At 38.5% G+C, this 21,538-nt stretch overlaps 2 protein-coding genes across 3 annotated transcripts in view; one reads left to right on the top strand and one right to left on the bottom strand.

The window, feature by feature from the left end:
• Positions 1 to 9,734, top strand: part of SMC2 (structural maintenance of chromosomes 2) — a 349,885-nt gene extending 340,151 nt beyond the window's left edge. The window contains exon 22 of the mRNA XM_067137430.2: positions 9,605 to 9,734. Coding sequence (XP_066993531.2) covers positions 9,605 to 9,715 — 111 coding nt within the window. The 3' untranslated portion in view covers positions 9,716 to 9,734. The remainder of the gene's footprint in view (positions 1 to 9,604) is intronic.
• Positions 9,735 to 17,862: 8,128 nt separating this feature from the next.
• Positions 17,863 to 21,538, bottom strand: part of Ero1L (endoplasmic reticulum oxidoreductin-1-like protein) — a 194,439-nt gene continuing 190,763 nt past the window's right edge. The window contains exon 13 of one of the 2 annotated variants that reach the window (XR_011017600.1): positions 17,863 to 18,653. The gene's annotated coding sequence lies outside the window, so the exon portion shown is untranslated. Of the gene's footprint in view, positions 18,654 to 19,446; positions 19,942 to 21,538 lie in introns of those variants that run through there. The other variant, XR_011017599.1, reaches the window with a different exon arrangement.

The raw sequence follows: 21,538 nt of genomic DNA, 5'->3' as shown, positions 1-21,538 counted from the left end.
ACATTAATGATCCGTTGTGATGTTTGCATCCTCAATAGCATTACCCAACCACTAAGTGGTACAAAATCCAGAACTGAGTTTGCGATAGCTGATGAAATAAGCACAAAACTCCATAAATGTGATTGGTGTCTGTTCCTCCAGAAAAGTACTAGTCATTGGTGTTCTGTTAGTGTTTTTCCATTATCAGGTTAAAGAAATACCCCACCATCCAGGCCATCTTACCTTGCTCAATCCAAGGATGTCTATTTTCAGTCTGCATCTTTCTTCTACTTCCACGTTCAAGCTGTGTACATTCCAGGTAGCAAATCATACTTTGTTATTATAGATTTTGATTCTTGGAGAACTGTCAATCATGCAATCATTCATCACAATGTTCATAGTGTTCCCTCCTGGAGATCCGACTGGGGGAATGTAAACTCCGGAAAATAATTTTGCATTGTTCTGACCCATTACTATGTGAATTTATAAGGATATCCTTGAAGATCTTGAATGCAGTGGTTTCCCATTGCCTTCTGCATCCTAATGTCATTCACCAAAATTTGGTTCCTCTGCCTTGAGGGACAAGGGGCTGCCTGGCCGAGGCGGTAAATGCGTTCTCGGTTCGCCCGGAAGGACGTGGGCTTGAATCCCCTTCAGGAAGTCGTAAAATTTAAGAAACGAGATTTCCACTTTAGGTGGTGCATATGGCCCTGAGGTTCACTCAGCCTACACCAAATATGAGTTTTAGGTTAATTCCTGGGGGCAAAGGGAGCCGGGCGTAGGGGCTAACCACTCCACCCCATCACGTGCCGAGATTATGAATGGTGGAAGCCTTTACCTTCCACCCCTCCAAGGGCCTTCATGGCCTGTACGAAGATGATGACTACTTTTTTTTGCCTTGAAGGACAATTTCTTGTACCCAGGACAATAGATGCCCTAACCTATTCCTGCTCATCAACTGTCAGGGAGACTGTCACTTGGTATAGCTTGTCAAATTTTTAGAATTCTTATGATTAATTACTCAGATTTAATTATTATTTAAATTTTTATGTGTAGTTTATTTTGTTTACATCATGAATGATGAAAAGCAACTAGCTAATTGGCCTGAAGACCATGAACAGAATATGTTTTAGGATGGTAACCGTTCTTTTGAAAATTGTGATGTAGATGAGGTTGAAAATAGTGACCACAATAGCAAAAGTGAACAATCTGCTGAAGAAGGGGAAGATGGGGAAATTGCTGTTAATTTAGGATCTTATTACACTGGGCGTGACAAGACAATACAATGGAAAATACACGCACCAAATCAGTGCAGACGGAGACCAAGGAGGAACATCATAATTCTCTTTCCAGGAGTGACAGGGGAGGCCAGGAATTCACAGACAATTACTGAAGTATGTAACGTATTTTTTTCCATTATCGGCTGCGAAAAATGAGAGCAAAGTACAGGCATAAATCAGGCATGGTTGATATGAATCTAGGAGAAATTAAGGCCTTTATTTTGACTGGGGTGATAATCTTCCCACGTAAACATGTTAGATTTGAGGGCAAATGATGCAACTGTGCCTGATATATTTGTGTCTGGTCATGACGTACAGATCATTTTATTTATTGCTTAAAGCTCTTCACTATGATGATGAAACCACAGGACAAAAGAGGAAAGAAGTTTACCCCCTGGTGCCGATAAGGAATATATTTGAGCAGAGATCTTTGAATAACTACAGTGTAGGAGAATATGTGACCCTGGACAAAATGTTAAGAGTCCTTTTGAGGAAGGTGCTCTTTCCGGTAATATATGCCAAACAAGCTGGTAAAATACGGTTTGAAGATATTTGCTGTATTAGATGCAAAAAAAAAAATAATAATAATAATAATAATAATAATTATACACACAGTCTTGAAGTTTATTTTGGAAATCAATTAGAGGGACCTTTTTGTTTGGATAATATGCCTACACAGTGTGTTGTTCAAGGCTCTGGTCGGAACATAGCAATGGTCAATTGGTTCTCCTCCATGCCTGTTGCAAATGAGTTGGCAACCTTTAGAAACTGTAGACACTATACAAAGGCCTCCTTTCAGTAGTCTATTTGCATTTATAAGACATCTTTTCTATTTTAATTCAAGATGCATGCACATTCAAAGTGATAATGTTTAATGTTTTAATCAGCACACGAACAAGACAAGTTAATAAGACTTTTTCCGGTGTCTTTTAAAGTACAGTAATATATCCTCATTCTATTTTTGTTTTTGAGGTTTGGGTGAAGATGTCCCTATGGGGAAGAAACCTGTACCAATTAGCTAATGTTATTCTGAATGGAATAACTGTGATTTGTATTGTGGAATTCTCCTAAAAGTACCATAACAATTGCTATTTGCATTTGCATTTGGCAGAAACGCAGTGGTCGTGTGTTGTCTCCTAAGAAATATTGGAACAGCATCCTCTTATCGACAATGCATTATTCTGGTGAGATTGATGAAGAAGCTTCTGGAAACCTAAAAAAACCTGTTGTGACTTTCTATAACTGTACCAAAGGTGGAATGGATGTTGTTAATGGCATGAAGTCTGAGTACTCCGTTGCAAGAATATCGTTTCAGTGGCCTCATAGAATTTTTTTTTCTCTTCTTGACATTGATGGGGTAAATTCACAAATCATTCTGAATTGCAATACTGGGAAGAGCTGTCAAAAAGAAAATTTATGTATTGTTTGTATTATTCATTTAAACATTTATAACTTATTCCAATAAAGTAAGTAAAAAAACCCACACTTTCCAACCGAGAGTAAAGAAGGTGTAAATAAAACCGCGTAATTTCAACCACTTCACACTTTCCTTGGTGCCTTGACCCAGTTTCATTAATATATATGTAGATTTTTCTCGTTTAAAGTGTTTTGTTGTAAATATATTTTCCGGTTAAACAGTTCAGATTTTAGAGCCCCTTGAGATAACCCTCCAGTCTCCGTGCAAGTTGCACCCTGTGTTAGACGGTTCGCGCATGCGGTGTGTCTCTGGTGTCACAGAACCTATGCGGGCTTGCCAAGGCCATACAACGTCGCGCTATGGCAATACGGACACCAGAGCTCGCTCTCACTCTGCGAAATCGTATCGAACCCGTTAGTCAAAATTTCCACTCTTACCATTCCATCTAGTGGAATAGAATCAAACGGGATTCTACGCGGGAAACATAAAGCACGCAATGGCTGGTTTGATAAAACTTTAACCCTTGAGGACTGGCGTGAAGAAATATAGTGCGAAGACTGGCGTATGGGTGTATTTGACCCAGATTTTTAAAATCTATTTTTAGCCATCATGCACGATGTATGAAATGAATTTGCACCTGGACTATTCTAATGAACTATTCTAAATGATTTAATGTGATTTTTAAACATGTATTCAATATAACATGCAAAATAATTACAATAATTTCAAGAATTGTAAAATAGGCCTTAATATTGGCAGGTAAGTATTTATCTTCAATTTCAGTCACTTAGGATCAACAATTCAAAGAAATATTCACATTAATATATAACACAAGTCTCAATAAACGTTTTCAATTACTCACAAATCGTTATCAGTTTGCTTCAAGAATTCATGGCTGTCCAAAATGTGTCCTTCTATTCATGCTTGCTGGTAGCGATACCTGTACACTGGAGACATATGGGTGTGGTGTGTTGATCTCAAATCATTATTCACCGGGCGAGTTGGTCGTGCGCGTAGAGGCGCGCGGCTGTGAGCTTGCATCCGGGAGATAGTAGGTTCGAATCCCACTATCGGCAGCCCTGAAAATGGTTTTCCGTGGTTTCCCATTTTCGCACCAGGCAAATGCTGGGGCTGTACCTTAATTAAGGCCACGGCCACTTCCTTCCAACTCCTAGGCCTTTCCTATCCCATCGTCGCCATAAGACCTATCTGTGTCGGTGCGACGTAAAGCCCCTAGCAAAAAAAAAAAATTCTATATTCCACAATTATTGCAATCAATTTTCGTCTTCCTGTCAGCACTGGAAGGGCAATACCCACATCTTGTTCGGCCTTTCTCAGTTGGAAGTCCTGTAATCGGAGTTTCAATGCCTACATATCCAGCTATGTTCGACCTCAGTGAACGAAGAAAGTTCTCCATTACGGCTGGGCTTTTCATGTGTTCGTGGACCACTTCTTGAGACAGTTGCTTGAGAACAGCTCGTCTAACTACCTTTGATTGGTAGACAATGAGAGAATATATGCCAGCTACATTCAGCATGGCATAAAATACCGTTAGGTGGCCAGCGGTTACTCACACGTACAACGTTGTACATTGCACAAAGCTCGTCAACAACATGAACGCCAGACTTTGTGCAGTTGTAAAATGTATTCATCTCCAGCTTCTGTTTGTCACCAGTTTCTCCATCAATGGTTGCGTCATGCTGCATTTTTGATAGGAGCAGCATGGTCTTCCATTTCCTCGGAACATGTGATACCAGAGTCACTTGATTTTCACATGCAAATTTACTTGAATACTGTGGTCTGTTTTGTGTTGTACACACCTAAGAGGAATTTCTTTTTTATTCCTATGTATCGTTCTGACTAAAGCAAGCCGATGATTGTTCAGCAAATATTTTGGTAAGTTCACTTTCTGACACACAGTCATCTTCACTTTCACTTGCCTGTCCACCGATTCCTTCCTCCTGTTCATCTTCTTTAAATACTTCATCAGTCAGTCGTTTTAAACGTTCTTGTTCCTTATTCCAATCCATCGACACAGCTATCAAGATAAGCACTGATTTGACCGAAAGTCACGCGAGGACTGGCGCCTGGGTAAATCTGACCCGCCAGAGAGTAACACACAAATAACTCGGGTGATGTCAAAGTTATAACATGTGAACTTTCTCAGGATTTAGTCCAAGGTCAGGAAGGAAGGTACTGAAGGCGACAGGAAACGAGGGGTGACCAAATCAGAATTGTAGGCTAATATTTAAGTCTCGTGTCAAAAACACCCATGCGCCAGTCTTTGCGGGTTAATGCAGTAAGTTGCATGCCGCAACAGGGTGAAGTCATTAATTGAGGTGGCCTAAGCGTTAATTAAAAACCGTAAAATGTATTTGTCTACGCCATTACTGTTTGTCAGGAATACATGTACGACAAACCTATTGAATGCCACTTATAAAATTATAATAAACACATAAAGTATCATACATTCCATCCAATGCCAATTATCGTACTGACATACTGTACTGTATATGGACTCCAACATGATAATATGATTCTGAAATAAGGTCAGCAATAATTGCAAAAGAAACTAATACCGTATAGGCCTAACCTACCATGAAATTGAATATTCTAACCTGTTTGATTTTTCATTCTCTTGCTGATTACCTTCCAGGCTTTATCTCTTACATTGTTGCAATAATACTTATGGGACTTGTCATAGAGGAAATTACGTTTTTGAATGAAACTGATAAGATTTTCTGTGTCCCTTATTAGTGAGGTGAACAAAAAACAACTTCCTGACTCTATGCAGGAAACAGCTGACTTGCCAGCTGATAGACATGCCACCAAACAGCCGGCTGAAAGATCCCGATCGTCTACGAAGTTGAACGAATGTTCATAACCAGCAGGGTGTTGATGGGAGGGACATAGGCGTTGCAATACCATGTGTTGGCATAATTGAAAGTTATTTTTATTTTTACCTTTATACGAGCTAAACATTGTATTATCGTTTGACTTGTAATTATTATATCGCATTATTAGAACGTAGTACAAGGATGAGGAGACATGAAATAAAATTCTTGCGGGGAAAGAAACTGTTTTCGTTTAGATGTGCTAGTGTTGCTGCTAGCGAGAAAATAAATTCAATACTGCCTTGGTCATGCGGTACTTGCGAAACAGCCAGAAACTATGCCCATTACCGTGACAACCAATAGGAATGCAGGGGCGATTTAGGCCTAGGTTCTAAGAATAAGTTGCCAGATATCCCATTTGCTGCCATTAACCTTGAAGCAGGTGTCGGGGTTTTGAGGAAGGTAGAAGCACATGCTAACGAACTGTAGTACACTTCTTGTAAGCCTAAACTACGGATTTCCAAGCATAGTGTAGCGTCATAATTAGTGTGAATAGAAGTCAGTGAAGTTAGTTGTACTTGTAATATCAACGTACAAACGAAGAAATTGCAAGAAAGATAAATGTGGAAAGTACGATGAAGTAGAACAAACTCTGCTAATATGGTTTAAACAGCAGCGAAGTTTAAACACACCTTTCAGCGGGACTATTGTGAAGGACAAAGCCAAAGAAATTGCGTGCAAATTAAAGGTACCTTTTACCACGTCGAACGGGTGGCTGGACCGCTTTAAAAATCGAGCCTGCATCATTAACAAAACAATTTGTGGCGAAGCAGAGAGTGTAAGTGCGGAGGAAAGGGAAGCGTGGAAGGAAATGGTTCTGCCTGCTAAAATAAGCAAACCTTGCAACTTTTTAATCATTAATTCGCACTTTTTTACCAGCTTATCCCGGATAAGTCTCTAGTTTTGAAGGGAGAATCTTGCCACGGGGTAGAATTAAGTAAATTGCGAGTTACGGTATTGGTTGATGGCTGATATGGAAGGAACTGAAAAGCGACCTCAACTGATGATAGGGAAGTCTAGGAAGCCACGTTGTTTCAAAAATGTCAGGACTTTACCATCCATGTACACCAGCAACAAGTCAGCTTGGATGACAAGTTGCCTGTTTGAAGAGTATATGCAGGCATTAGATGCAAAAATGGGGAGCCAGAACAGGAAGATTGTGGTGTTTATAGACACTACCCTGCTCATCCCAAGGAGTGGCCCCATTTAAGGAACATCAAGATATAATTTTTTCCACCGAATACTATATCGGTACTACAGCCCATGGACCAAGGAATCATTAAGGTTGTGCGCCGTCAGGCAAACCCATCTACAAACCATCTCTTTTGGACGCAATGCTTTTCATTACCTCATCGTGGGATTCAGTGGAGCCTGTAATGATAGCAAATTGCTTCAAGAAAGCAGGCTTCGGTGGTGGTACCAACAGAATTGTTATGGAAGTCGGTGATCAAGAGCCTGGGTGCTGGAAAGCTATACAGGAGAAGATGGAGATTACCAGTAGTTTCAACAACTTCACTGCCATTGATGATATGGTAATCACTTGCGAGGAGCAGACCATCGATCACATTTGCAAGGAAATTCAGGCAGGAGATGAGGAGATTGAAGAAGAAGAGGTTGAGGAAGAGAATCCCCCAAGACCATCTTGCAGTGAGGCAAGCATCTGCCTTGAAAAACTGAGGTGGTTTATGGAACATTCAGCCAGTGGGCCTCAGACCACATGAAAGGCAATTTGGGAAATGGATAGGTTTATACTTCAAGAAAGCCGTAAGAACCTGAAACCGTCAACTCTAAACAATTTCTTTTCAAAGTAGGAGCCTAGACTTTTGTGTTTGAAAATGTATTTAATGTCTAATACACTACAGAATTTACATAATGTACAGTTACCATTTACCGTTTTAATGTTCTTAGTATTTCTTCTTATCTCTTGTGCAAGGTTTTATATAATATGTTCTCTTCTCTTATCAAATATATAATATGGTATGTTCAATTATTTTACTTTATCTCTAAAAATACATGTCATGATAATCAAATATTTGTATTGTGGTTTTCTTTTAGTGGCTCTTATATATCAGCCTATTTCGGTATAGTTCACAAACAAGGAAATCTGTTGGCTGTGTGTTTCACATGTATTTCAAAGTACAGAATAAGTTTTTGGGCATTACCCCTTTTAAGAATATTCCTGCTTAAGAAGTTTTCTTTTTTCAGTCCCTTGAAAACTTCTTTACAAAGTTTCACTGTACTGTTCTTAGCTTCTAGTGAATATCTTAAACATCCAATTGGGGGGGCGATGACCTTCGATGTTAGGCCCCTTAAAACAACAAGCATCATCTAAACATCCAGTATCTGTTCATGGAAATCTCCTATTTATCTGCTAGCTGTTGCAGCTGTGGAGATCACAAACGCACGACCTTCATTCTGTTAGCTGCAATAGTTATGCACAGAGTGTTTCCTGCATGTCTAAAATATAAAAATACGGAAACCTCTAAAAAGGAGATATGACTGTTGTGTTAATGGAAACTTATCCTGACCGTATAATTGATGATTATCACAAAACAAACAATAAGTAAAATTCTTTCAAGAATAAAATTACTGTGGCCACCTATTCAATACAATTATATTTTGTAGTGATTAAATCCTACATGAATTCCTTTATTCTTGAAAGAATCATACTTATTGTATCTTCATTACGGAACAAAATGAGATTAATTACTTGTTACTTGTAGCAAAACAAACAGCCAAGTTTGTTGGTGTGTTTACATTGCATGAAAAGAATTATCCACCACCGGTCGTGTTACTATCCGAATAAAAGGATACCACATTTGAGAAGGTTTTAGACATGGAGTGTGACAAATTTGTAAGTAATTTAGGAGAGAATTCTAGTGATGCAAGAGACAATGAATCTTTCGATCTACAGGGAATCGAGCCTCTTACAATATCAAACAAGTAAGCCTACTTGTTAATTTTCATGGCAGATATATTTTATATCAGTGATGATGTATTTTTAACACCTCAGATATGTTCAGGCAAAGCAGCTATATGCGTAAATTTACACGTTCATATTTGCGCAAAGACCCTGTGGACATCGCGGAGTGATACAAAATATTTGTCTATGCCTATGTTACTTTTTCAATAGAAGGTATTTTAGGTTATTTAATTTTTTTTTTTTTTTCAAAATGAACCTTCCTAAAGTTAGGGTGCGGGGATTATTTGCGTAAATACGGTATTTCATTTCATTTACTACTTTTGTAAAATGAACCTTGTGTCGTAGGTCATTTGTAAACATAACATAAAATCCCCACTACTAATCATTGACAAATGTAAAGTTTAAACAGCAGTATGTTTTATTGTTAAGTCTAAAATGTTTGTTTGTAGTTAAATACTGTTGTTTATATTAATAAATTGATAGTTTCCTTTCCTTTTCTTTGTACGTTATGATCTCAATGTAATACAAAATTGGTAAGAAATTAACATTTACATACTTTGGTGAAAAAGAAAGGTGTATTGTATTAAACACTTCATAAAAATAAGTTAAAATAAAATAAAATGAAAAACCCAAAAAACAAACTAAAATTAGTTTACAAAAGTTAACAAAACCTCACTGTCTACAGTAGGTGTCGCGCTCACCCTCAACCATCCGCGTCCGCCCAGGAGACTCGACCAATGGTAGGTTTAAGTTAATTTTGACCCTGTAGTAAGTGATTTACACTTCTTTTCATATTTTTCCACCTTTTCTCTGTGATCCCTTAAAAAGTGCTATCTGCTAATCCGGATCACAAAGAGAAAAACTTAGACTGTACAGTATTCAGACATATGATCAGTGTGAAAAGGAGCATTCCCTATAATATTCTTCTTGACCACTATTGAAGTATTCATTATGTGATGTTTCAGAGCCCTTGGAGGTTCGAATGATATTTACAGACACCTTTAATCTTCTGAATTACTATTTTTCAGAGGTTTAAGTCTCAGTAATATTGTTTGACATTATTTAATTGTAAAAACTGTAAATAAACTATGTTTCATGTATTTCTTTTCAGTTCATTGTTGTTTCTCTGAAGGATGGGATGTTCAACAATGCAAATGTACTTTTTCGTACAGAATTTGTTGATGGCATGTCAACTGTGCGGCGTAATGTGTTAAGGAACTAAGGAACTCTTGTTGTGAATGAAGTGTTGTGGAAAGTCTCAATGGCGGAACTCTTACAAACATAGAGACAAGCAGTTTTTAGATGTCTGTAACTTGTATCCAGCGTCCAGAATTGTCATTTGTAATATTTTTAATTTTGTACATTTGTATATATATATTTTTTTTTTTATCTTCATAAACTATGGAACTTAAAAGACCAGGTACTGTGAGGTTGTTCTTATTCCTTTCTTCTCTTAATTGTATTTCAGAACACTCCATTATAAACATGACTTTCCAGCTTACCTTTTCAAATGACACTCTGATGTAAGGGAAATTATAGAATAAAAATTAAATAATTATACTGTATGAGTCATGTTGGTTAGACTTCACATATCTCAGTGGTAAAGAAAGTGAGAGAAACTACTACTAACTGCTGTCATTTGAGTACTCATTTGTAAAGGAGAGCAGTGGAATGAACATGCAAGTTTTCTCTTGTAACCTAGGTCAAAATATAAAATAGTGTTGTGCAATATGTGGGGAAAAAAATGGAATTTGTATATTTTCAGTGACATTTTAGAACTGTATTTATTTAACACATTTTATAGAAAGGCATTCACTTTAATTTTATAACTTACAAAACTATTACCAACATAAGCAGTATTTTTATATTCATGCAAAGCATTTTTTAAAGATTCACTGTCAGTTGGAAAGGGAAACTATTTCAAACACATACATTATTTTATTGACATTGATAGTTCAGTATGGTATTTGGACTTGTCTCTTGGAGCACAATAATTTTATTCTTGGATACAACTTTTGACAGGCAAAAATGAAGTTATTCTTCAATGGACAAAAGCCAACTTTGTTGCTTGGTTTTGATGCTTGTCAAATTCAAAAATGCCTGTATACATAAATAAGATTTGGAGAATTGAAGTAATATATTTCAAGCATTCTCCAAGATTGGAAGAAATACTTTTCCACCAATGGCAGCAAATCTGCATGTCAAATTATCTATGAAGTTTGTGTATAGTGTCCACTATGGAAAAACACTGGTTGAGTTTTAAGACTTTTCTTAAAATATTTAGTAAATTTTCGCAGAACCCTGGTTGGAAATCACTCTCATAAGATTGTTGTTTTATTCTTATAATGACTGCCCTCTGCTGTCTTCCCTTCTGGTCTGCAGAGATTTCTCATAATCATTTCAGTTCGTAATAAGGCTTTTATCATTTGTTTTACCATCCAGCCCTTCTTCCATATTATTACTAGAATATCACCTTAACTGCCCCATTAAGTTGGTTCTGTGTATTTTATGTTTGATTATTACTATTATCATCTTGGTAATCATTTTACAAACTCTGTCACGATAATTTAACAGTACACTGATGGACCAACATACCGGGTGGTACAGCTGCCCCTATTCACGCAGTTTTATGCAACCCGCAGATTATAGTCGAACCTAAAAATATTGACCTTGACTACTCACTACAATGTCTGCTCTTACAACGCTTTCCATAATTCGTTTATTCGTGTCAAGCGAATCAGCATTAATGATAAAATACCGATTGATGGTAAAGAATCATGAAAATTATGTGTCGCAGAAACGTCCTGTACAGAGAATATTATTGGTGAATGACTAGAAGTAGCAGCAACACAACAGCGCTAAACAGCAACCCGTGATAGCCGAGCTTGCTAAAAGTTAGAGGAGAGTACCGGTGTTCGTTAGTAGGCGGTTCGAGTCCTGTGTACGATGAATATTTTTATTGCGTTGTTGATGTTCGTGAGAGTCGTGTTGTTGACGACAAATCTAAATCATGATCAGTTCTCATATTGCAGGTACTCAGCTATGTTTGTTTTTTAAGGAGCTCTTAAAAGAGCTATGTGCAATAAAGTGAGATTGTACCGACAGCGGTGCGATGGGCTTATGCATGGCCATTCGATTAATGAAGCAAATGTTCAAAATGACCACCTGCTTCGTTAATGCACATCTGAGCACAGTGGAGGAGAGACATTCTTGCTTGCTGCAACATATGTGGTGGAATCTGCCTGCAGGCTTCCGTGATGAGCCACCGTAAATGATTCGGGCTCTCAGGCTCCTGCTCATAGACTATTTCCTTTAAATAACCCCAGAGGAAAAAGTCGAGTGGAGCAAGGTCAGGTGATCTAGCCGGCCATGTGACCGGACCCCCTCGTCCAATCCATCGTCCAGGATATGTCCTATGCAAGTGGTTCCGTACTGCCAATGACCAGTGTGGGGGAGCTCCATCCTGCTGGAACCACATCCGTAACCGTGTCATAAGGGGCACATCCTCCAATAAGAGTGGGAGGTACTCACGAAGAAACTCTAGATAGCGCCGTCCCGTGAGGTTTCCTTCGAAGAAATATGGTCCAATTATCTTGTCACCTAGTATCCCGCACCACACGTTGACGCCCCATTGTACCTGAAATCGAGCTCCCCTGATCCAGTGAGGATTTTCAACGCTCCAGTAATGGAAGTTGTGACGATTAACAGTTCCGTTGTTGTGAAATCTGGATTCATCACTAAAGAGAATGTCCATTAAGAAATTCGCATCAGCTTCAACTCTTTGTAATATCCATTGCGAAAATTCTATCCGTTTTGGAAAGTCATCTCCGTGAAGTTCCTGGTGCAGCTGTTGATGGAAAGGGTGGAATTTATGGCAGTGCAATATTCGCAGTACAGATACATGAGTGATGTTCAGTTCATTTCCTATGGCCCGTGAGCTTGTGTGCGGGTTGTATGCAATTGCATTTTGAACAGCTTTGTCGTTATTTCCAGACGTCACTGGAGCATCCCGAACAGGGGGTAATGTATGAAATGACCCCATTGCACGCAACCGTCTTTCAACACGTCGAAATGTATCTGCAGTTGGCAGCCTCCGTCCAGGAAATCGTTCTTGATACAAGCGTCTGGCTTCCCGTGCATTTTGCCTTGCTTCTCCATAAAGTAGTACCATATTCACATAATCATCCCGTGAATACATAATGTTTGCTTTCGTGCTAACCGTACAGTACGTGCTCACATGTTGCTGCTAGGATTACGATATGCTGTTTCATGTGCCCTACGTATGAAGTGTAGACCGCTGTTAGTTGGTCTTCGAGTCGAACGTGCGCAGTTGCTTGGTTGAATGGGTGGGTCAGAATGTTGACAACACGTGCACTGCGCTTCATTCCCTGTAGTCGTTTGCCATATGGAAGTCGCATGTTATTATTCCTTTCGTATGTATGCTTTCTTTGTAAAGGTGGCAAATTACTTTTGAGACTTAAGAACGTTAAATATTTATTACGAATGGCCTTACAAGTATAATATAAAAATAAAATTGAAAAGCTCGTAACTAGATTCGAACTCTAAATGCCTGCTAACATATCGTATGCTCGCTGCGATTGGTGCCATGTAGCCACTGCAGGCGACAAAGAATTGGTCTCGTAGCTCTGTACTAATGGAATTACCTAGGCTATCGCTTCGATACTGATCGTTGATGTTAAAAGTTCTGAACTCGAATGTGCAAACACCACAGTGAACTAAAGAATCGCGTCTCTCTTACGCCCAGATAGTTGCAACCATTTTCTACACGTTACTTGGTTGAATGAGTCCAGCGTTATGTTTCAGGTGGTATTCACAATCGGTGCGTATGTGGCGATATTTATGATACCTGTTTATTGTAACTTCCGTAGAAGAATATCGGAGACTTCAGAAAGGTCTTCGTAAACGATGCCTAGGCGAATACGAAATGACATTAAAAAATGCATGACTCAAGAATGGTTGGAACCCTTCCTGCTTCAAGTAACCTATCGAGGTACGTCTTCCATACGTAATTCCACGCAGCTATTTGCAATGTACAAGCGCCATCCTTGTAACTCTGTATTCACGAGGAGAGCTTCGACAGGTTACTGATGAGTTACAGCCTTATGGTCCCGTTTTATGCCTTTTTTGATCGCTCTAACGGTAGTAATTACATGGCGTAAGCTATCACATCTGCTGTACAGCATTTGCGTGCCACAGATTATAAACTACAGTGCAAAACACGTTTCTATCAATTTCGATGTGATGAGACTGTACAAAATGGTGGTGCATTGACATGCCTGTAATTGGTCTTACCCTATCACGTTTTCTATGATGCCACGACTGCCCTTTCTATCAAAAGAAAATGGCCTCTTGGACCAATCAGGTGCGCAGTTCTCTACCGACAGCTATAGGCGTGTTTATGGTTTGTACAGTATAGTAACATTTCGTAAAAATTAGTAGAGTATTGGACACCGCTCTACATAAAATGGTACAGTGTTTTTGAGATGGACCTCACTTACTGCCTCTTGTACCATTTTTCCATTGTGCGGAGAAGTCTACATCGGGTTAACTGCACATAACATTGCTGTAAGGTGTTGCGCAAGATGGGACTAAGAGGCATTTACGTCCTAGCTGGTTGCATATATTCGGGAAAAATAGGGGCAGCTGTACCACCCGGTATATTGGCTGGTTAATTGGGTTCAGATGTGTGGTAGTGTACACACACATTGAACCTTAGGTCTGATTCATTTACCATTTCAAGTAAGGTATAAATTAATGCTTAGATTTTAATCAAGTATCAATTAGCTAATTACTCCTAAAATGCATCAGCTATGATTGCAGTACTAACAGATCAGAGGTAGTTGGCCCTACTCATGATTCCAAACTCATGGGTTTGATTTCAGTTGAAGTGGTTAAATCTGAAGGGCAGGAAAGAAATCTGGGTAATTCATCTCATAAGTGTAAAAAAAAAATAATAATGGTGGCGTGCCTGCATCCAACTGACAAAATGAACTCTGCTTTAGAAATAATTCTGTTTCACTGCTACATTAGATTGCAGTGTGATCAGAACATTTTAAAAAAAATTTGTACTGCTTCTGCTGTAGAAGGTCTGTGACTTGGTATCTGAGGCTATATGATTTCTTGAGAGTTTGTAACATTTCAGTTCCTTATTATAAAGTTGTTGTTGTTTGGGTCATCAGTCCATAGACTGGTTTGATGCAGCTCTCCATGCCACCCTATCCTGTGCTGTTATAAAGTAGTAGTACTAATTTTCTTGCCATTTCACATGTAATTTAGTACTTCAGATACACAATGATAATCATAACAGCAAAAGTTTAAGAGTTTGAAAAAGTAAAATCTTGCTGTACCAAACTACTACTACTACTACTACTACTACTACACATTTTTTTACCATATGCTTTCTTTCAACCTCTGGTGTTGTGAACAATTTCTCTTGAAATGATTTCAGTGAAAATGTACTTTTTGTACTTGGCTTAAACATATATTTTCCTGTATTTAGTATCACTGTGTTATTGAGGACACACTTACCTGCTCTGAAATGTGTTGAAAAACGTCCTCAGAAACAATAGGACAATTCAGGATCCAGATTTGTGTTCTTGTCAAGTTTAATGTATGTACCATTAATAGGAGATACCTAAATGATGTAGTTTCTAAGATTAGAATACTTGTAAGTGGAATAACCATTTTTAAAAACGACTACTGTCTGGAAAAATATGCCCATTTTATTTTGTTACTGTAGGATGTAAATATTGTGTGCGGTTCAGATATATTTTTGTTACTTAAGTATATGTGATAAAATGAAATAAAATTAGAATTTTTGTAATATATAAGCTTTTATTTCATTCTAATATTATACCTTCTAGTACTAAAATTTCAGTCTAGCTTGAGTAAGCAGAGAGTGAGGACGAGCTTGGTGTGTGCCGTGAAGTGTGGTGGGAATCGAACAATATCGGGCCCCGATTGGAAGGTTGCAATGGAGGCTGAGGAAGAATTCAAAGAAATATTTGGAGAGGAAGATCTGGGAAAGGTGGGAAGAGGTGGTTTTGGTGGCAATGGTGATAGCTGTGCTTCTGGTCATTGGGGGAGTGGAATTAAACCCCAGCCCGAAAACCAGTGGCAAATTGAGCTAGGAAGACTTGGACGCGATTAAGGAGATAGTGAAGGAGGTAATAAAAGAAACCTGCCCATGGGACCAGATCAAAGAAATGATGAAAGATCAATTGAAGGAGTTAGGAAATATGAGGCAATGGTTACAAGAAAGAGCAGAAGAAACTATGCCCAAAGCAGGTAGCAACGAGAAAGAAATAGGGTTGCTAAGAGAGAGAGTACTAAACCTAGAAGAGGAGGCGCTGAAACTGGAAAAAGAAGTAGAATTCAGCAACCAGGAAAGGATGAAGAAATGCACATTTATATATGGTGTCGAGGAAGAAACGAAAGAAAGCGAAGTGGATGTAATTTACAAAGTGGTTGATGTCATCCAGAACAAGATGAAAATAAATTTCAGTGAAGTGAGCATAGATGAAGGGGTGGGTAAAGTGAAAGGGCGTAGACCCATCTGAGTGAAGTTACTATCTTTCTTATTGGCCGACATAGTGATAAGGAAAGTGAGCATTGTACAATGACAAAAAATTTGGGTAAAGAGATATATGGGCAGAGAAGGGAGTGAGAATCTGAAAACTTTGAAACGGCATCTAGGGAGGGCCAGACACCAAGGGTTGAAGGCCCACATAAGGGGGCAACAGCTAGTGGTTTCAAACGGAAGATGGGTTCGAGTGTGGCCAGTGTCAAAACTGCAAGCAATGGACGAGAATTCCAAGATGGAGGAGGAGGAGGACTTGACGTGGCAAGATGAAAGGAAGGATGCAGAGTGAGTGGTGGGACCAGTTGAGGTAAAAGGGGAGCTCAACCCAGGGGGAAGTGGACAGTGCAGTGCAGGAATGGAAACAAGGAGCCAGGAGGTGATGATTGAGGGAGAGTCTCAAGAAACTTCAAGTGAAGAGTGAATAACAAAGGTGGATGTGCGAGGGGCGAGTTGAAAGGAAGAGAAATTGTCAAAGGGAGAAGTATGAGTCTAAAAGACTTGTGGGTTAAAGAGAATAAAGGTACGGAGGAAAAGGGGGGAAGAGAGAAACAAAATATGTTAAGAAAAGAAGGATTGGGGTTAGAATGTGAGGGCTATGGTAACAAGAAGCAAAAATAAGGGAGGAAATGTGGAAGAGGGGAGGGTGTTATAGAAAAATTGGAAGATAGGGTTTGTCAGTATTGAGGGACTGTTAGGCAAATTAGGTAATAAAAAGGTTTAAGAACTAGTGGAAAGCTTTGATATTGTGGCACTCTTAGAGATGTAGCTTGAAATAGGGAAGGAGATAACATTGGAGGGGGGGGGGGTTAAGCATAAATCCAAAATAAAATAAAAGAGCAGAATAAGGGGAGAACGCTGCGGGGGGGGGGGGGGGTAGTGGTGCTAATAAGAGAAGAGATTAGTGAACTAATAGAGGATATTAAAGGAGGGAGGGTGAAGAAGGTAAGTTTAGCTTTTGCATATTGCCACCCCAAAGAGCTCATTATACACAAATGATAAATTTTTTGAGGAGTTATTGCTGGAAACTAGTATTATAAGGGGGAAGTTTGAAGAAGACGATGTTGCTATTTGGGGATTGGAATGCGAGGGGGTGCAGAGTCCAATGTACAGTCAAGAAGACAGGAGGGTAATGAGGAAAAGTAGAAGTGAAGATACAGTCAGTAATAGTTATGGCAATAAACTTTTAGAAATGAGTGCAGCGGGAAACTTACATATTCTGAATGGTTGGCACGAGGGCAATGGAGGGGAAACTGGCGTATGTTACAGCGCAGGGAGGAAGTGTAATAGATATAGTAATTAGCTCAGAAGACTGTCATTCAAGTTGCCTGAAAGGTCTCTGTGTTCTTTATCCTTTATTTTTATTCCTTCATCTCTTATTCTAACCATCATAATTCTCTTACTCTCAAGCCTCTCTGCTTTAAGTGGTGGTTTTGTATGTATGTAGGGTACAATCTCCCCCCAATCACAAGCTTCTGGGTCATGGAAATTATGAATGACTACTGGGAAAGTACTTGCTATTGACCCACCTCCTGATACCAAACACCTAAGAGCACATTGATGAATACAGATACAAGTTGGTAGCTGGTAAACTTCACCACTACAGAATCTAAAGATATGAGAAATCAAGCAATAGATATCTGCTGTGATAAATATACCAGGTTGACTGAAAAGTCTTCCTGTTAAACTAGTACTTTATTGCCAGATTAACTAAACAAATTATTTACATTCAAAATAAATCCTAATTTTCTAGTATAGATTTACTCAACTTTTCGATACTATGTCAAGCTACTGTGGCTTCGGAAACTCCTTGGCTAGCCAACAATTTACAAGCAACAACAAGTGGCTGTTTGAGCACCATAGATAAAATGTCATTTTCTGTAACTGAAAGTTGGCCTGAGTTGTGCTCAAAGCTGATGTCATAGGTATCTGATTTGCTTCCAGTGTGCTGTTATACTAACCGTTCATTCACCTTTGATGTCATATTTCTTTAGCTGTTGGCTTCTCATTTAAACATTCTTTCCAAAAGAATTTAAGCAGCACATCAATTGCTAATTTGTCACCATACATTTCTCTGATACCAAGGTGAATTTGTATACAAGATTATTCTTCATGAAGTAATCTTTAAAATTGTAATAGTAATAAATAACAAATTATTCATCGGCTAGCAACTCTTAAGACAAATGAGCAGAATATTTTACTTTGTGGAAATACAAAGAAGAGTGTTTCTGAAATTAAAACATCTTGTGTGCAACGGTGACTTATTTGAAATGATGCATGTTGTTGTGTGTTAATGGTGCTGATTTATGGTGTTGAAGGATGGACACCAAAGGCTTCGTCAATAAGCAGACTGCAGGCTTTTGAAATGTGGTTGCATTGCAGTGTTGAAGATCTTGCGGCTCTAACGTATCACCAAAGCAGATATACTGCATCGCCTGGAAATTGTGTGCAACTCCTGACCCTTGCAAAATGCAGGAAAGCAATCTATGTTGGTCACATCTTCCAAACTAAACGTTCACATGGAACTTCCGAGAGTGGTTCTATATCCATGATATGGCAACTGCAAAATAGAATAAATAACAATGTGATGGTTGCTAACTTTCTCTGCGCTAGCCAACTATACAAAATTTGGTGTCTTTGCTAATTTGTAAGAATAGTAGGTTCTATAAGGATGAATATCATCCAACATTATTTCTATAGTTTATGAGAAGGTGGGAAAATTGTTAGAATCCTGCAAACTATTGGTTTTCTTAGCTATTTCTACAAAAATTGGGATGAAGCTCAAGTGTTATACTGAACAAGTTAAGGTAAGACACAAGGATTCCAGAAAACATAATAAAGCTCATAAAATAGTGTATTTCTTGGAGCATGAACATTTACAGCAAATATCTTTGGATGAAGTGAACTTTCCTTTTTATCTCTCAACTACAGTTTCTATAACCTACTGTAAGACTGCTGTAGTTAACAGGCATTTTATTAAGTCCGGGGTAAAGTTTTGAACTCTAATTTTAGGACACTCATTAAACAGAGCCAAAATTATTTTTTCTGGCCTGATGTGAGACCATTCGCATATTATCTTGATTTCTGTAAACTAGTATCCAGTAATCGAGAGATAGTGGGTTCGAACCCTACTGTCGGCAGCCCTGAAGATGGTTTTCCGCGGTTTCCCATTTTCACACCAGGCAAATGCTGGGGCTGTACCTTAATTAAGGCCACGGCCGCTTCCTTCTCATTCCTAGGCCTTTCCTATCCCGTCACCATAAGACCTATCCATGTCTGTGCGATGTAAAGCAAATAGCAAGCAAAAAAACAAAAAACAAAAAAAATTGTAAAATAAAAGAAAAATGCCCTAGTGAGTAACATATTTAATCATCTTACCTTCTTCAGATAATACAGAGTTTTATTACAAATATGTGATGTAAAAGGATATGTACAACTGTAAAAATAAATTACATTCAATTCTTTATTTGTTTAACATTGGTCACAATATATATATGTATGTTTTTTTTCATTCATGTATAAATGCTGTTAATAGTTTTATATTTACATTCCTAACACAGAGTTATGTACAGATGTAATATTGAATTTGTAACAAGCCTGGGTAGATGCACAATAACACAATCCTACAATGAAGGAACAGAAAATGTAAGTTATAATCAATATTTCTACTAAATTTCCAAGCACCCAAACAATATTCTACATACTGGGCTGTGTGACACAGACGATTGAGGCGTTGACCTTCTGACCCCAACTTGGCAAGTTTGATCGTAACTCTGTCTGGTGGTACTTGAAGGCGCTCAAATACATCAGTCTCATATCAGTAGATTTACTGGCACGTAAAAGAACTCCTGCAGGAATAAATACCAGCACCTCTGCATCTCCGAAAACCGTAAAAGTAGTTGGTGGTATGTAAGAAAACCAATAGCATTTTAAAAAATACAATATTCTACAGTTTTATACTTGGTAAATACTTCAAAGAAAATAGAAGAGTAGTATGTTATTTAATACACTGACAACACAGGCTCGATGGAAATTAATCCAGCTCTTTTGGAAAACAGAAATTCAGTATGTTTTATGCCATACATTTTACTTATAGGCTCCGTGCGTTGATGGAAGAAATGCACTACTGCGCTACGAGTGGCGAACATTGTACGTTAATGTGATCACCGCGCAAATACCTGCTGTCGTCTCACCAAGTGTTGCCATAGCCAACTAAATAATAGCAGTGGGATTTCAGTGTGTTTTATACAACAATCGGCCAAATTATTCCAAACTTGCAGAAAGTGGTCATTTATTAAATTTACAAAGAAAAACAGTTTGCAGGAAATAGCATCAGAGCAAGAACTGCAAATCTGCTAAGAGAGAAACATTGTTTCACTAGATATCCTACCATTTCACAATAGAGGCAACAAAGTGATTTATGTATTAGTTGTGGTGATAAGATTAATATTCAAGCACACATTCAAGAAAGCTGTCTTCAGAAAAATATATTCACCTATTTCTAATACAATTTCATCTTAGCGTAGTTTTTTTTTTTTGCTAGGGGCTTTACGTCGCACCGACACAGATAGGTGTTATGGCGACGATTTAGCGTAGTTTAATGCTGCTATGGAGGCGATTAATTTTAATTAGTTTTAAACATAACCATGTTTTCTAAGGAAGGCTCTGATAAACTAAATACAAAAGTTGGAACTTAAATAGTGGCAACTATTTATTTACAACAGATACAAAAGAGTTACATGTTAGCAACCTTTACTGTCCTTGAATGTAGTTACCAGCGTTGTGTATAATCCGCTGCCAGCGATGTGGAAGTCGTAGCATACCTTTAGCACAGCCTGTCTGTCGATGGTGCGAATGGAGCAGTCTACTGCCTGTCGAATCTCTGCAACAGTTCTGAAGCGAATGCTCACGAATCGTCTGGTTTCGATCACTGTCCAGTAGTGCGGCAAGAGCATGCACTTCTTCTTCACTCTTAGGACGACCTGCCCGATGAATGTCTGCCACAGTTTGCCGACCATTGTTGAAGGCTTTTACCCAACGTGTAACTATTTGAAGACTACCAATAAATAATAAAAATATATATAATTAATGAACGGAGTGAAATAAGTATAAATATCAAGACAATGGGCGCCACCTGTAAAACAATTACAGGAATATATAACTATATAGAGCAATGAGTAACTCCCTCTCCCAAGGCGACGGTCATCAGGCTGACGAAGCTCCAAACTTACTTCATAACCATACCTGTTTACCCCTGAAATTAGATGAAGGTAGCATGCCAGGTTCATCCTCACTCCACTGATAAAAAGATTTACTGCAAGTTTGATACCAGAACTTTACTCCCAAAATAATAAACAAAAATATAATAAATACCACAATAATCATCACTTAAAGAGACCCCCTCCTGATTGCCGTCCGCAAAGGCAACGTACAAACAACTACGAC

The sequence above is a fragment of the Anabrus simplex genome, chromosome 1 (genome assembly GCF_040414725.1).
Source record: "Anabrus simplex isolate iqAnaSimp1 chromosome 1, ASM4041472v1, whole genome shotgun sequence".
In the NCBI taxonomy this organism is placed as follows: domain Eukaryota; kingdom Metazoa; phylum Arthropoda; class Insecta; order Orthoptera; family Tettigoniidae; genus Anabrus; species Anabrus simplex.
Note: the sequence above shows the minus strand (reverse complement) of the source record. Positions and strands in the feature narration are given on the sequence as shown.